General features: G+C 57.2%; 1 protein-coding gene across 3 annotated transcripts; it reads right to left on the reverse strand.

Annotated features, from left to right (window-relative positions):
• Positions 1-1,814: 1,814 nt before the first annotated feature.
• Positions 1,815-15,545, reverse strand: XYLT2 (xylosyltransferase 2). Of its 3 annotated transcripts, XM_019638847.1 has the most exons (12): positions 15,327-15,391; positions 14,672-15,154; positions 8,644-9,136; positions 8,188-8,363; positions 7,698-7,900; positions 7,186-7,266; positions 6,773-6,989; positions 6,511-6,687; positions 6,004-6,266; positions 5,521-5,716; positions 4,526-4,859; positions 1,815-3,005 (listed from the first exon to the last, which is right to left on the reverse strand). In XM_019638847.1, exons 2-12 carry the CDS (start codon positions 14,708-14,710, stop codon positions 2,683-2,685), a joined length of 2,502 nt encoding a protein of 833 aa, XP_019494392.1. In that variant the 5' UTR covers positions 14,711-15,154; positions 15,327-15,391; the 3' UTR covers positions 1,815-2,682. The 3 variants fall into 3 exon arrangements, with proteins under 3 accessions (XP_019494392.1, XP_019494391.1, XP_019494393.1); XM_019638846.1 differs by lacking the exon at positions 14,672-15,154 and having other exon boundaries at positions 15,327-15,545; XM_019638848.1 differs by lacking the exons at positions 1,815-3,005; positions 14,672-15,154 and adding an exon at positions 3,014-4,017 and having other exon boundaries at positions 15,327-15,542.
• Between the last annotated feature and the right edge of the window lie 722 nt (positions 15,546-16,267).

Below are 16,267 nucleotides of genomic sequence, written 5' to 3' on the forward strand. Positions count from 1 at the left end.
CTGCCCCAACCAGCTCCCCACCCCCATCCCGTGTCCAGCTTGGCCAGAATCCTGATCTTGACCCCAGAGGCCCAGCCAGGGGAGAATTTCAAAGAAGCCTGAAAAAACCCAAGATGCTAGGCTGAGTACACCCTACAGAAAGATGGGGGTGGAGAACACAGTTGGCAAGGAAGCTGCACTCAACAATTGCCTCACTGACCTAGACAGAGGAGAGGACAGGAGTGGAGGGCCTCGACCGCTAAGCCTGCCCTCTGAACCCATCAGGAGTCATGGAGCCTGATCCCTGGTCTGCAGTGCTTCTAACTCATGGGGCCAAGACGTACAGCCAGAGCAGTAGGTGTGGGGCTGGGCTTGTAGTTCTCAAGGGCCTGCAAATTAGAAATTGCCTGAGGGAGCTTTGAACCCAGACCATTGCTGGATTTTCACCTCAGACCAATTAACTCAGAACCCTCAGTCAGGATTATGATCCTGTGGGCTAAAAGTACAAATGCAAAGTGTTCTCAGCAGGTGACAATCAGACCTGGTGTGACAGGGTGGGAAAGGCAGGGGCTGAACCAGAGAGTGCATGTCCCACCCAAGTTCAAAAACTAAGATTGAAAACTGATAGCCTAATGACAACATAGCCACAGACCACGTTAAACCTGAAGGCTGCTCAGTTCTTAGCCAGCAGTCTAAATGTTCTGATATTTACTGCCTGGGTCTAATATGCTGGACCTAGTCATTAGTTTTTCTTTTTATTTACCTAAGAGTTGACGTAAAAAAAAAATAAATAAATTCCGGAGAACCAGAGTAGAGCGTCCGATGTTCACTAAAATAGGAGCCCGAAAAAGTCATCTTAGCCCCTGAACCCAAACACTGTTTTCTTGGAGTTCTTGTTGTTAGCTCTTCCCTGGGTCCCTGACCTTAGGAAAGCAGAATGTAGTGACAGGGACTTGGAGGCCTGCTCCCACCACCTAATAGCTATGACACTGGGATCATCATTTCAGTTTCCTGATGTGCTGAATGAAGATAAGTGTCTGCCTCAAAGGGTTGTGAGGATTAAATGAGATGCTGCATGCAGGGTCAGCTCAGCAGCTAAACAGAAAACCCCAATGCTGTTCTTGGTGTCAAGGGTGCCCTCTCCTGGCAACTGGGAAAACTTGACATGTGGCAGCCTGGACGGGAACTGAGCCCTTGGTTCTGCAAGCTGAGCTGACCAGGCCAGTGTAACTGGCTGATAAAGGTCTGAGAACCCTTTGCCCTTGCTCCCATGTGTTGTAAGGTGTGAAGGACTGATACTGAGCCCTAGCTGACAAAGGCAGGAGAGTCAGAGGGGAAAGGGAGTGGCCAGGGAGCCAAGCTGCTGTTGCTCCTGCCCCTGCAAAGGACAAGCTGCAAAGGTAACCGCAGGTTGTGGCTGGGATTGCCTCCATTCTTGAGGGTGCTCCACAACTCAGAGCTGGGTGGGAAGCAGAGTGAGGAGGGCTTCCGGGTGGGCCCCGGGGACCCCAGAGGCAGAGCAGCTAACATCTACCTTAGCCTGGCAGCAGGGGCGGAAGTGCTGGGTCAGGACTCAAGAACTGAACTGGCTCTCCCACTGGCTAGCTGGGTAGCAACGAGGAAGTCTCTGGGCCTCTCTACCCCTTAGGAAAAGACAGAGCCGGATTAGATAGGTTCTACCATCCTTTCTGGTTCTTGGATGGATTCTAAACTGATGCCATTCTTTGGAACGAGACCTCTACCGTGTGGCTGCCAAAGTACCAGCCAAGACTTTTAGGAGAAGGCCCAACAGTGATGGTTCCCAACACCCAGGAGGAAAAACACAGAGGCTGAGCTTAGAGAGATAGATACATTTCTTCTGTTGCATATTTCAGACTTCACACTGAGCTTCAGGCACAATGCTGCTCCAGGTGCTTCTGAGAGCCCTGACAGAATCTTCTTCCCACACTGCTCACAAGGGCCTGCTCCTCCAGGGCGGGAGCCCAGCCCCTGCTGCAGCTCTGGGTCCCTGGGAGACTCTGCGTTGTCTCAGCAGGCCCTGGTGCCCTGCCTTCCCCATCGAGGTGCAGGGTATGCTGGAAAGCCCCAGAGCCAGCCCCATCCCCTCTTCTTCGGTCCCCTGGCTACAAGAGGAGAGGCTGTCCCACTAGAATCCAGCTCTGCAGTGCTCCCCCAAATCACCTGTTCTCGGCCTCAGAGCCTGGCATGGCACTTACAGACGCAGCCATGAGCACCACAGGCCCAGGCTGGGGGACGAGGCCCTGGAGAGTGAGGCAGCTCCAGCCTCCTCCAGAGCAATAGCAGATGGGCTCGTCAAGCCCCTGCTCCCCAGAGCCATGGCCCACTTCCCGGGGCTGCTTTGAGCCCTATTGCACATCTTTTGTTTCCAGTTCCTCTCCCCACCACCCATTTTCCTTTAAAAAAAAAAAAAGAAAACAAAACTAGAGGGGAAGGTTTGGAAGAGCGGGGCGTGGAAGCTGGAGCCCTTGTCCCCACGTTCCTGCCACCCTCTGATCCCCAGCAGAGCCATTAGCAGTAGTAGACACTACGTCCACCTTCCCTGTCGTCTGTGCGGGTTCTTGATGGCTGACGCGGGTGTGCTGCCTGGGCCTCTGGTCCTTGCCTGTGGGTGGGGGAACACCCCCTCCGTTGTCTGTAAGGTGCAATTCCCCGGGTCTTCCGGAGGTGCTGGCTGGGGCCCTGCTACCTGAGTCGCCCGTCTGCTTTGACAGGCCCCAGCTCCGATTTGGGGTCGGGGAACATAGAGCTCCAGCTGGTCAGTCTGCAGAGCTCCAGGGAGGGGCAGGTGGAGGAGCCCATGGCACACAGTCCAGCCACAGACCAGAAGCTGCTCAGTTCCCTGTCTGTCCAGGCCTCGAGCTCGGGGCCTGTGAGTTGCGCATGCTGCCTGGCGGCCTCCTCCGCGGGCTCTGGCTGAGGCAGGTTCAGGATGCCGCTTAGGCCCTGGAAACTCTGCTCCATGTACTCGTTATGGGGGGGCCCGGCATGCAGCCAGCTGGCATCATCTGGGGGGGGCAGATCAGGCAGTCAGCACACCCTGCCCAACTGATCCCATGAAGGCCAGACCCTGAGAGTCAGGTCTGGGCATCCCCTGTTCCTGACTCTACCACTGAGTCACATCTTTCTGAGTGACCTGTGATCGTAGGCTAATTGACAGAATTTTCTGTGTCTGTGAAACGGTTAGTTTTATAAAATCAAGACACTAATCCCATAATTCCCTATTTGAGGATTAAGGAAAACAGTGGGTTCAAGGCACTTTAGAAAATAAGGCAACTTTCCTGTAATGGTCTGGTTTCTGTCACCCACGCCCACCTCCAGTGATTCCCGGAGCCATCAGGAGCCTCGTACTCAGGCCCTCCAGCTATGGGGCCCTGCTTGCTTTGCCAGCCTTCCTTCCTGCCAGCCCCCTGCATTTTACTCTCCTCCACCCTGTTCCCCTCATGCACCTGCCAACTTTGTTCCTTCAGCTTAGGATACCCTCCTGTCTATAAAACTCCAGCTCACTCAAGGCTCAGCTCCAGGACCTGCCTGCTGCAAAGCTGGCCTCCATTCTTCCCGTCTCCTCCATCAGGCTGAGTCCTGGGAGGGCAGGGGTGCAGCTTCCTTCTCTGGATTTGCCACAGCCCCCCAGTACCCTGTCCTCCTCTGGGTTCCCCCCGTCTGACCCACCTTCTCTGTGATAGGATGTGGCCAGAGGGAGGAAACATCTAGCTACCTACTGCATACCAGCCTCTTTTACCCACATATTCAGCCCAAATGTCTCCCAAGGGCTAGTGACTTATATTAGGCCCCCTTTTGGGAAACTGCAGCCTACGCCCGTGTGCAGAGTCTGCTCCCTTAGCCTCAGCCAAGTGGGTGGAGGGCCACGTGACCTTGCCCACCTGGCCACACAGTGGACTAGGATGGTCAGTCAGATTTGCTGTCCCAGGAATGTGGAACTTGGAGACCAAGAGGCCCTCATCAGTCTCTGTTGCACTGAGACTGATGTATCATGTGTCGAGAAGCCTGAGCCTGAGGCTGACAAACAGAGAGAGGACAGGATGAGGGGCAGGATGGCTCCAGAGAGACTGAGAAAGCACCTCTGGTTCCCAGTGAGACCTGAGACATTGCCTAGGTTCTGTGGGACAGAGCCCTGCATTCTTCCACTAACTTCCCCTTTTTCATTAGAGCTAATTTAAGTGGATTTGTGTTTTGTGCATCCAGAAGGTATCCAATAGTTGTATTACTCCTACTTTACATGTAGTAAAACTGAGACTCAGGAAGGTCAAGTAACTTGCCAAGGATAAAAGCCCCATTAAAGTGTCAGAGCCATGTTCCAGAGCCAAGTCTGCCTCGCTTCCCTTCCTGCTACGCCACAGTGCAGGGCCCTGGGAGGCTCAGGGATAGACAGTCAAGTTCCCAGCCTTCCCCCTTCCCCTGCTCTGGTGATGGGGGTTGGCTCTGATGGTCAGCTGCTTGGGGTCACCTGCCTGGCAAATCCCATTCTGTCTGGCTTCTGGGCATCATTTGGGAACTAGATCCTTACCTTTCCTGAGAGGTAGTTTGCGGTTGAAGGTCAAGGGCAGCACGAGGAAGCGGGTCTCACCCAGGGGTTCCCAGAACTGAAGCAATCGAACAGTCCAGGCCCCTGGTCGCAGGGGGTGGCTCAGTGGGGGCTTGTACTGCGTGACCTCAGTTTCCGCGTCTACCACGATGTCGTAAGACGTGGCCACCACGTAGGTGGGATCGATCCACACCACGGTGGCTGTGAGGTTGGGGCCCCGGGCCCAGCGCTGCATGGCCACAGGCTCATCCAGTGGCCCCAGCAACCCCCCAAAGTTCCGGAAAAGACGCTCTTTGGGGTCCCACTCGGTGCCGACCTGTAGGAAGGGAGGCAGCTGGGCAGGAGCCTGGGGGCAAGTCCTCTCTGCTCTGATGCTGCCTCTAACTCACTGTGTGACCTGGAGCTAGTCAGTCTCCTGCTGGGCCTCCGTTTCCCCATGTGCAAAATGAAGAGCTCAGGCTAAGTTTTCTTTAATATTTTGTCTCAGCCCTGAGATTCATTCTAGGCGTCCGTTCCGACCTGCTCTGTAGTGGTGGGGGCAGGAAGGCAGAGGTGAGGTTCAAAGTCCCACCCAGAGGCCATCCCCAAATGAAGTCAAGGCCTCTGAGAAAGAGACCGAGGAGAAACTCAAAAGCCTAACCTGTGTCCTGATTGGAATGTCCAAGTCCCTCTAGAAGATAATCCCTGAAGTTTAAAAGACAGGGTTGCATTGTAGTGGAACTACAGTCCCCTCCCTGCTCACTGCATGTCCTATGTTAGCCCCGAGTGGGAGGTGCTCCTCCACGTGTGTATGCGGGGGTGACACAGGCACGTGCACGGGGCATCGCCAAGGCTGCCGTCACTGGGAAACAAGAGCCCATGAATCCCGTCCTTAAAGGCCTAACCCAGTCCTCACCCCTCCCTTGGTGACTCTTCCTTCCCACTACCCCTGAGTCTTGCTGGGGGTCAGGAGAAAGCAAGGGGAGGGCCTGTCCCACCTCCAAACTCTGGAGCCGGCTGGCCTGGTCACTGCGCCCCAACAGCTTCAGGGACCCCTGGGGCATCAGCCACATCTCAAGCGTCTCTGCTGGCCCCTGGGGTGAGGGCTGCACTGCCTGCGTCACCAGGTAGCCCTGGAAATGGTCGTCATAGAAATACAGGTGCACGCTGGACGGTAAGCCCCTGGGCTCAAACCTAAGGTTCCAGCAGGGAGAAAGGGAGATGCCATCAGCACACCCAACTTGGCCTGGAATCCCAGGGAGGGGGCTCTGGGGAGTCCCACCCCTAAGCACTTCCTTTGCCCCAAATCTCACACCCCCAGCACCTGTGTACCTGGCTCTCGCTGTCTTTTGTTAAATTTGCATCCCCCCTGCCTCCGACTGGAGGCTCCCTGGAGGCAGGGGTTGTCTCTTTCTGATTTGGGTCCCCCGCCCCAGTCACCACACCCTGAGGGCCTGCAATATATCAGAAGGAGGTCTCACCTGCAGAGTGGGGTGGCCGGCGGAGATGCAGTGGTGGAGGCATGGTGCAGGCTGAGGCGGGTAAAGGCGGTGTAAGCAGTGAGCATGACATCACTGAGCCCACTGGGGCCATCAGCCACGTCATAAATGTTCTCCCAGTAGGCCTTGAGGGCTGGCGTGCCAGGGGGGTAGCTGCCATACAGGTGGAAGTCCAGGATTTCCAGAACCTCCTGGTTCACAGTTGACTCAAACTTCCGGGCGAAGAAGGTGGGTCTGGAGACTTGCTGGAGTGGGAGAGGCAAGGAGAGTGAAGGGATCTGGAGGCCCCAGAGAGCATGGCAGGGGAGGGGCCCCTCCCAGCACTGCCCAGAGATCAGTCTCCAGGGCTTTTCCTGCTGCCACTGCAGCCCTAGAGCCCTGAGGGCTGCTTCAGATTCTCTGAACCACCCTGAATCCTTTACTGACTCTCGTGAAAGGCCAGGCCGAGGCGCTAGCAAGGGGCAGCGAGTGGGGGTCATGGGGAAGCACCTGCAACCGTAGGAAGTCCTGCGGCTTGAAGTCGTTGGGCGAGCAGCCGCACCAGTCCACGATGTGCTTGTACTGGCACTTGCAGCCCAGCTTGCGGTTCCAGTTGGTGACCCGAAGGTTGTTGTCCACAAGGCTCTCGCAGGCCGGGCTGTTCTCCAGCACCGTATGGAAGAAGGACTGCAGGTGGCAGGGCAGGGTGCAGTGTGAGCCATGGGCACCCAGCATGCCCTTACCCGGCCCCAGTAAGGGCCTGCTCACCCACCTCGGCCGGGAGCAGCGTGTAGGTGTAGAACTGGCGCAGCTGGGCCACGAGCGGGTCGTCCGTGTAGACAACGTACTCCACGAAGCTGCGGGTCAGCACGAACCAGTCGGAGCCGCCGTCCACCACGATGCCTGCCGGGATCTGCCGCTCGCCCAGGCGCCACATGTGCGAGTCACACTCATGGAAGAGCCGGTCCAGTCCCTGTTTCTTGATGAACCTGTGGGTGGCAGACCAGCTGTGGCTGAGGGTCATGCAGGGTGGGGTCCCGGCTCTCCCATCTGCCTAGGAACCAGCACTCCTCTATCTGTGACTGGTTTGGAGGCTTCATAACCCAGGGCTGGGCCCGGAGCACCCTGTGTGGGAGGGGTTGTGATGAGACTCGAGGGTCAGGGCCTCCTACCCCACCCCCTCACCTAGAGTTGTCCCTGCCATGCGACTTGAGGAAATTTTTGTCCCGGTTCTTGGACAGGAAAGCCACCAGCTCTTCGTTGGTCCTGGAGAAGGAAAGGGCAGCATGTGTGAGGGGCTGCTCAGTCACTGGCCCAGAGAGAACTCTCTCTCGAGCACACTTCCCTTTCACCCTTTGGCCTCCTGGCTGTGTGCACTACCCCTGGTTGATGCTCTGGAGTGGTGGGCCCCTGAGGAAGACCACCCTCTCCTCGCTCCACCCCTTGCTGTCTGACCCAGCACCCCCGGTACACACCTCTAGCTCCTCCTCCTCCCTGTCTCTTGCCACTCTAAAGCCTCACATCGTATTTCACCAACTCCTCCCCTAAAACATGGCTGGGGCCAAGGCACCATGTCTGGGCTGTGGGGATCCGAGACTGAGGCCTTCGGGAGAGGAAGGAGTCTATCAGGACCCTCCCAACCTGAGTGCCTAGATGGGCCCTCTGCTGTCTGGAGGGTTCGGAGCACCACCCCACACCTGGTTGGGTAGTCGGTGGCACTGAGGTTGATGAAGAAGTCCCAGGCCCAGCCAGGCACCTCCAGCAGGTCCTGCATGCTCCGAAGATACATCCTCAGCAGGCTGGCCCCGCCCCAGATGGTGACCATGCGCCAGGGTGTTACCCGCACATTGTCATACTGCCGGGCCAGCTCCACCACCTCCCGGTGCAGGTAGTTGGAGCGCTGGGGGGCGGGGGCAAGGGGAGGAGAGACTCAGTAGCCGAAGGTGGACCCTCAGGATTACAACCTTCCCACCCCACCCCACCCCAAACGTGGGACAGAGTACAAGTGACATGGAATGGAGAGAGCACAGGGCAGGACCACGTCACCTTGTGCTGGCTGCTCCCCCCATTCTAGGCCTGTTTCCCTAATTCTGGGCCATCTGAGCAGGTCAGAAACCCTGCCTGTCTGTGCCCTTCTGGGCCTCTGCTCTGCTTACTCAGACCCCTCTGGTCTCCCCCTGACAGTACCTTGTCCACGTGGATATAAAAGAAGTGCTGCTCATGGTAGACGGCCTTGATGAGACGCTTCAGCTGGCGGATGGCACGGCCATGAACCACCAGCATGTAGGCGATGCGTACCGGGGGGCCATCCACTGGCTTCTGGGCCCGGACCTCGTCCCACTGGATGCCGGGGCTCATCTTCCCTGAGTAGAAAATGGGCACCAGTGAGGCCCCTCCCCAGGTCAAAGGGTGAAGGTCAGATGGGAAGAGGGGGCTGCCTGCCTTCCAAAGGAAGAATCCTGGACTTGGAGCCCAACACTCCTGGATCCCAGCTCCGCCTCTGCCACTTAGTACACTTATCACCAACTAGGCAAGGGAGGTGGGCCCCTCTGAGTTTTCTTCCTCTGAGAAAAGGGGGTGGGACTGATCCCTGCCATGTCACCTCCTGGGACTGCCACCTCTCCACCCATGCCTGTCTCTTACCAGCCAGCTGGCAGTGCCTGGGCACAGACTTGGGCATGAGGCTCCCGGCCTGGTGCAGGCACACCACATTGGCGATCTCCTGCTGGCACTGCTTGGAGCTGGCCCGGGCCAGTGCAGACAGCGCATCCTTGCCCACAATCTCGCACTTGGGGGTGAAGCCATTGTCCGTGGGCTGGGGGGCACCCTCCACACTCCCTGTGTCACCATGTGGTGGGAAGCCAGCCGCCCCAACCAGTGCTTCCCCAGCTGCTGCTCCACTCAGGTTCTGGCGGCCGGGGGCCTCCGGGGGTGGGGCAGGTGGGACCCGCCGGCTGGCTCTGTGCCGGCTGGTTACTGCCCGCACCACCTTGGCCACAGGCACCCCTGGGCTCTCAGCACGGCCCCGCCAGCGCCCATGCCTTCTGCTGGCGCTGCCCCGCCGTCCAGCTGAACTATCGGTGTCCTTGGAGCCCTCGCCCGGGTCCAGCGGCCGTGGCTTCCTCTGCCTTCCTTTCTGTAAAAGACAGGCAGACACAGGTCACTGGGACAGTCACTTTCCTCCTGCTCTTGAGCCCCTGCCACCCTTTACCTAGAGAAGTTCTGTTCACCTGAGGACTGCACATCTGCTGGGACTTCTCCCCAACCAGCTGGCTGAGCACTGTCCTCCCTCCATGGCACCATCACACCCACATCCCACTAAGAATTACACAGGTCACAGGGCACTGTGTCTCCTTTGTGCTTTGGACTCAGTACCAAATTCTTTTCAGCACATGTGAAAATGTTCACATATGTCACAAGAAAAGGGTGCGGAGACCCTGCAGAGGACACAAGAGTGTCCATCCAGCACTCCCACCCCAGCCTGGCTGGAAAGAAACAGAAGGAAAGCATTCTGCCACCCACAGCATTTCCATGTGGCAGCGCCACTAAAGTCACAAAGGAGAGAAGGGGACTTTCCTGGTGGGGAGGACAGAGGTGAAACCTGAGAACCCAATATTGGTTGGATGCTCTGGGAAGCAAAGAGCAACATGGAGTCAGAGTGCAAGATTTTCCGTGGGGGGAACACCTGTGGACGATGGGGAGCAGGAGTCAGCAGGCCGACTGCCAAGCAGGCCTGACACCTGTGCAAGGAGAGGAGGGAGGGAGAGCCTCAGAAACAGCACAACTCAGGGAGAGCCTCGGGCCGCTGATGCAAACTCAGTGCAAAGATGGCCTGTAGACCTGAGCTCTGGTACCACTGCCACACAGTCCCTGGCTGAGCTGTCCGGGAAGTGCCCAGCCAGGGCTAGAAGGCCGAGGCAGAGCCTGAAGGAGCCAGCAGCCGAAGGCTGGCAACTAACCTGGCAACTAACCGCGTATCAGAGCAGGTTCTCTGGCAGGGAAATCTGAGCAGTGGGCCTTCGCAGCTGCCACACCCGGATTCCTGGCTCCTGCTGCCCCTCCTCAAGCCCTGGCACTTCCCTAGGCACTTGAAAAGCATGAATGCCCACCCTCTTCCCCAGGTCTCCCTATCTGCCTCTCTTGACACCCCCCTTCCCTGCCTGACCAAATCCCATCCATCCCTCAAGATCTAGCTCCAAGTCCCCTCCTGTGAAGCAACTCCATTTGTCCCAAAGTGGGACGGTCCTTTAGCAGACTGAGCTCCTGGGGGAGAGACTGTCACGTCAGCCCCATCTCCCCAGTGCCCAGTGGAGTAGCTGGACACAGGGGGTGTCTGGTGGGTGAGACGTGGAAGGGACAGAGGAGCAAGAGGCACTTGTGTGACTACTCTGGAGTCCCCAGGGCTCCACGCCGAGCTCGGCCACTCCCCCGCAGTCACCTGCCTCCTCTGAGCATGTTCCCTCAGCTGTAAAATACAGGAGGGAAGCGTGTCAAATGAGGTAATGCAGATAGAAAGAGTTGCCTCTATCAGTGGCGCCCATTCCTTTCTCGCCATTCTCTGTCAACCCACTCCACAAGTGCCACAAGTCCTTTCTGGCCTGGCCTTTCAGCAGCATGACTTACGGGACCTCAGCCTCTTCTTGAAGTGCCCTCCTCACCTAGTTTCCAGGATACTCTCCCGGTGTTTCCACTGCCTTGTGGCTACTCATCAGCATGCTTGGTTGAGCCTTCCTTATCTTTGCCCTGGGCCTTGCCTTCTCCTAGCCCTACAGGTGATCTGCTTCAGTCTCTGAACTCCATCCACTCCCAGGTTTCTCCATCTGGCCTGGATTGCTCCCTCGAGCCTTCAAGTGTTTAACTGCCTGCCCCCATGACATCTTCCTTGCTGGCCCTCTCAATCCCATAGGCCCAAAAGGGAACTCCTGGTTTTCCTCCCTAACCTGTTCCTACCTCAGTCTGCACCATCTCAGCTAATGGCGACTCCATCCTTCAAGTTGCTCAGGCCGAAACCTTTTGGGAGTCATCTTTGACTCATTTGCCTCACATCCCACATCCAATCCATCATCGGTAAATCCTGGTGGTTACCTTCAAACTACATCCAGAATTGGATGACTTATCACCGCCTTCATCACTGTCACCCCTGCCTGTCCCCTGCGCCTGGAATGCTCTTCCCCAGATGTCCCTACAGCTCATTCTTGCCTCCTTCAATTCTGTGCTCAGATGGCATCTCCTCAGAGGCTCACTGTGACACTGTATTTAAAACTCCAGCCCTCCTTCATCCTCTGCTTTAATTTCCTCATAGCACTTATTGCCTTCTCTCATCCTCCAATGTATTTATATTGTGTTATTCTGTGTCTCTCCCCTTACAAGAATGTAAGCTCTATTAGGAAAGGGCTTTTTGGTTTTTTTAGGGGTTTTTTAGTTTGTTTGTTTTTAAGTTGTGATAAGAGTTTATTTGAGCCAAAACTGAAGACAATTACTGGAAAGAAAGATATCAAATGCTCCGGGCTTTCTGTTTTTGTTCACTGATATATTCCAAGAGCCCAGAAGAATGTCTGGCAATGGTAGACATTCAATAAGTACTTGTTGAATGAATGAATGAAGGAATGAATGAATGAATATAAAGCTCTTGGCATAGGCTCAGCATTCAATAAATGCTGCCGTCCCTATTATTATTACTGGAAGGGGAGTAGGAACTAGTCAAATGTGAAATCAGGAGAGGGCCTAAGGCCCTCGGGCATTTTGGACTCTGTTGGGTTGAGTTTTCTCTGTCCCTCACCTCCCTAGGACCTTCCTCCACTTTCTCCCCTGTCGGAGCATGGCAGGCACCTCACCTGTCAAGCTGTCAGCCACCTTAGGGCCATTGCCCCACCCCTCCATCCCAGTTCCCATGCCCTCTGTGCCTGGCACCCAGCCAGCCCTCTGATCTCTTGAGAGACAGCCAATGAAAGCTGGGCGTGTCTTTCCCCATTTGAGAAGAGACACCTGCAAGAGGGCGGGCAGTGTAGGGAGGAGGCAGCAGACTATTCTACACCCATGTTGGAGAGGGCACCCTGGATTGGGCAGCCCCCAGGAAAGGTGAATGTAGCTCCACTGAGCTGAGTGTATATCAACCTGGTGATGTCTGATCTGGCCACACAGCAGGCAGAGAAAGACATTCTCACGCTTAGGTGGGTGGAGATGGCAGAGGAGCTGTGGGCTTTCGGGTGGAAGCCAGTATCAGTGAGTCAGGAAGCTGGTCAGGAGGGCAGGGTCCAGGGCACGGGGCCAGGCTGGCCGTGGTGGGGGACAGGATGTGGGAGGAGATGGGCATGCTGGTGCCCTGCACTGCAGTAGGGAGCTGGCTGACCCTGAGAAGGACAATTCCAGAGGAGGCTGGGGAACCAGGAGGCAGCAGTGAGGAATAGGTGATGGGGGAGGGTCCTTAGTAGGCAGCCAGCTCTCAGCCCTGCCCCGTCTCAGGCATGTTCACATGGGCAGAGCAGGACCCCATACTTGTGCCCCTGGAGGGGCTGCCCTCAGTAGTCCCTGAGGTCAGGGTCCCCTCTGATTACTGAGGGTGGAGACTTGCGCTCTGACCTCTGGTCTGGATGTGTTCTGGCCTCCATGGTCCCTTCCTCCCCACTGAGGAGGCGTCTGAAGTCCTATGCCACTTCTGCCCTGCAGCTCCTAGGAGTTCTCTGAGCCGGGGAGACAGAGAACACAGAACCACACCCCACCTCCTTCGGACTTCTCAGGCTGCCGTTAAAGTAAGTGGTGAGACGTGTTGGTGAAAGCTTTGAAAATGATCAAGTGGCTCTCTGGATGTTAATGATCATCCCTGGTCTCCACTCTAGCCCCCTCCACAGATGGGTAGAGTGTGCATTTTAAATGTACATCTGAGCCCATCAGTGCATAACTCCCTTAGGTGCTCTCCCACTGCACTTAGAATAAAACTCTCGCCCCTCACTGTGGTCTGTAGGATGTGCCTTGGACTAACTCTTGAGCCTTTTTCCAGGGAACATACCACACCCTCCTTTCCGTTCCTCGAATGCACCCCACTGAGCCCATTCCCCTTAGGGCCTTCTGCCGAAATTCTGCCCACCTCTTCCCTGGGCTGGCTGGCTCCTTGTGCTCACACACTACTTCCTGCAGAAGCCTTCCCACCACCTCATGTAAACTAGGCCCGTTGTTACTCTATTGAGTTTCTTTTACAGTCAGTCTCTCCCTGCAGACTGTCTGCCCATGAGGGCTGAGACCCTCTCTATTTTATTTCCTTCTGTATCCCCGTTATTTGAACAGTGCCTGGTACCAAGTGGGACTTAGTAAATATTTGTTGAATGAATGAATGAATCTCTATTCCCAGCGCGTAGTGCTGAGATAATAATACGAGTTATTTACTGATGGCTTAGCATGTGCCAGGAACTCCTGCAAATACTTCAGAGTCATCATTTTCATTTAATCTTTACAATCACCCAACAAGAGAGGTGCTATTATTGTCCCCGTCATGAGGGGGGATACTGAAGAGGACACAGAAAGAGGTTAGGGTATTTGCCAGTGGTCACACTGCTACTTAGTAGCAGTGCTGGAATAAGACATGAAGGTGAAGTGGGGTGGTCCACCTTCAGCACCCACCTTCCTAAGCACTGTTATGCTGCCTGGCAACCCTCAGGTCTGGTGAGGTGGCTGCTGAGGGGGGTCCAAGCACTGATGGCTGCTTGGATTGCACAATCTTTATGTCACCAAGGATTATTTTCTATTCCAGTCCAGGGATTCCCCTATCAGCTTCTGTCAGGAGGAAGTAGGAAGATAGGACCCCAACCACTCTAATGGCCCAGTTCTCCACCCCAGGCTGTGGGCAGGGCAGCAGGGACCTTGAAGCCTGGACAATCTCTCAGCCCATCCAGAGACGAGGGCCATTTGTTTCTCAGAAGTCTCAGATGTTTTGCCATGCCCCTCCCCAGAGGTCACCAGCCTCTGCTCACACACCCCAGGGTTATACTCCCTGACTGCCTTGGCAGCCCATTCCATCCTAGAATGGCTCATCTGCCCAGAGTCTTCTTACACTGAGCCCAAAACACTCTCTTCCTATTTATTGGTCCACACAGATCAAGCTCACTCCCTTCAGATGTCACAGAGCCATCCTCCCACACCCCCACCCTCAGCTCCTTTAGGAGTTATGGTCTCACGTGACTATGTTCCAGTTCCCCTCACCACCCTAGCCTCTTGGTTCTCCCAAAAAAGGCAAGGGCAGCTCTCCCAGTCTCCACACCAGGCCTTCCAGACTGCCCAGACGCAGGAAGGGAAAGTGGGCATCAGGGTTCCCTTGGCCTTCACCCTGCTAGGTGGAGAGGCCCAAGAGGATATGACAAGAACCCTAGAAGCACCAGAACCCAGGGGGTGGGGTGGGTGCAGGGAAGCCCTGCCTCTGGCCCACAGCTTAGGTTTGGCCTATCCTAACGGACATTCTAGGATGGCCTGAGACCCCCCTGCACTCTTCCTAACCACACTGGGGAGGACCTATCTGGGCCTCCAGTGGAATCCACGATCAGCCAAGAGTGATTAAGATCCTCAGGGGCAGCACCTGGAGACTAAGCCTGGGGCTCTGCTAAACCAGCTGCTGCTCTTCCCATTCCCTTGGAGTCAGAGGGGGGCCCCCCTCCCCGATTTCCTAGTTCTGAGGCCAACTCACCAGCTTGTTTCCCCCTACTACTTCCTTCTGAAGATTCATGCAGGTTCTTCAGACACCTGGAGTGGCTTGGCTAGGGAAGCCACGCCTCGGGGACGCTCCAGGTTTTTCCCTCGGGGTCACTGCCTGTTCCCTCAGTTGGCGGGCTGTGTTCCACCCCCGAGGCTCCACTTTCCCACCAGCTGCTGCCGGTCAGGAGCAGCTGGACGCGGACGCCCGGGGTCCCTCCGCCTTACTCCTCCGCCCACGGCGCGCACACACCCGCCCCCTCCCAACTTCAGAAAGTTTGGCCTGGGGCTCCCCTCCCCGGAGCAAGCTCAGGCCCAGCCCAACCTCCTGGCCCCGCTCTCCGCGCCTGACCTTCATTGCTCCCCGGGCCGGAGACCACCCCACCAAGAGCAGCTCCTCTCGCTCCGGCTCCCTGCCCGCCCGCGGCCCGGGCCTCCAGGTCACACACCGGCCCGGCGCGCAGCCCCCAGGACTCGTCTGGGAGCAAGGGGCGCCAGGGGTCGGATGCCCAGCTCCAGGAGGCCGCCCGCGCCCCGCACGCACGCGGCCCACGCCCCACTTCTCCAGCTGGGGCCACCCGCAGCCCCGCCAGGACCCCGCGCGCCCCCGTGACCGGCCTGCCCGCCTGCTCGCCCAGCCGTCAGAGCACCTCGCCCGGTTCTTCCTCCTCCAGGCCGCTGAAGCTCCACACTACCAGGCCCTGCAGCAGCAGGATGGCCAGCGCTGTGGCGATCGCCAGTTTGTAGCGCCGCACCAGCTTCTGCACCCGGGCGCTCGCCACCATCTTCCTGCCCTGGACGCGGGGCGCGCGCCCAGCCCTGCAACCCGGCCGCGGGCGCGCGCAGGGGCGCGGGCCGAGACGGTTCCCCCTACGGGAGGCGGTCCGGGCGCGCGCTGGGCAGGGGCGGGGCCAGGGCGGGGCCAACGGGCCTGAATCGCCGCGCCCCACAGGCGAGGGGCGGGGCCTAGACCCGCTAGGCCGCCGGCAGGGCGGCGGTGGGCGTGGGGCTGGGCGCGGGCCTCCTGCGTCTCTACTTCGTCCCGGGCAACGCCTTCCCAGTCTCCGCCGGTGCCCTATGTTCTGCGTGTGCTCACTTCCTCCTGGACGGCAAACCCTTGGCTCCAAGGTGCGGTCAGGTCTGCGGCCCGACCTCTCTCCTGCCCACCGCCCAGTATTTGGGGTGGGGGGGGGAGGAACTCAACCCCTCGCGGATAAGCCCTCGGCTCCAGGGTGCACAGAGAATGTCAGAGCTCCCAGAAACACCGATTTTGGAGAGCTTGTATAAGTGCCACAGGCCCCTGCTTTTGTCGCAACCCTGGAGACAGCACCTACGGGGCGAAGTCTAACCCTCTTGACTGGCAGCAGAGGCCCTCACAAAGCCTCCCTTCCTTTCTCCTCGTCCTCTCATGTAAGGATCCTCACTCAGGCCCCTATTAGAGCAGTAGTTATCAAATCCTAGGGTGCGTCAGAGTCACCTGGAAGACTTTATAAAACATTGCTGGGTTCCACCCGCCTAGTTTCCGCTTTGATAGGTTGGGAGTGGGGCCCGAGAATTCGAATTTTCAGCAAGTACCCAGGTAATATTGATG

Source organism: Hipposideros armiger, unplaced genomic scaffold (genome assembly GCF_001890085.2).
Source record: "Hipposideros armiger isolate ML-2016 unplaced genomic scaffold, ASM189008v1 scaffold_40, whole genome shotgun sequence".
Lineage (NCBI taxonomy): Eukaryota > Metazoa > Chordata > Mammalia > Chiroptera > Hipposideridae > Hipposideros > Hipposideros armiger.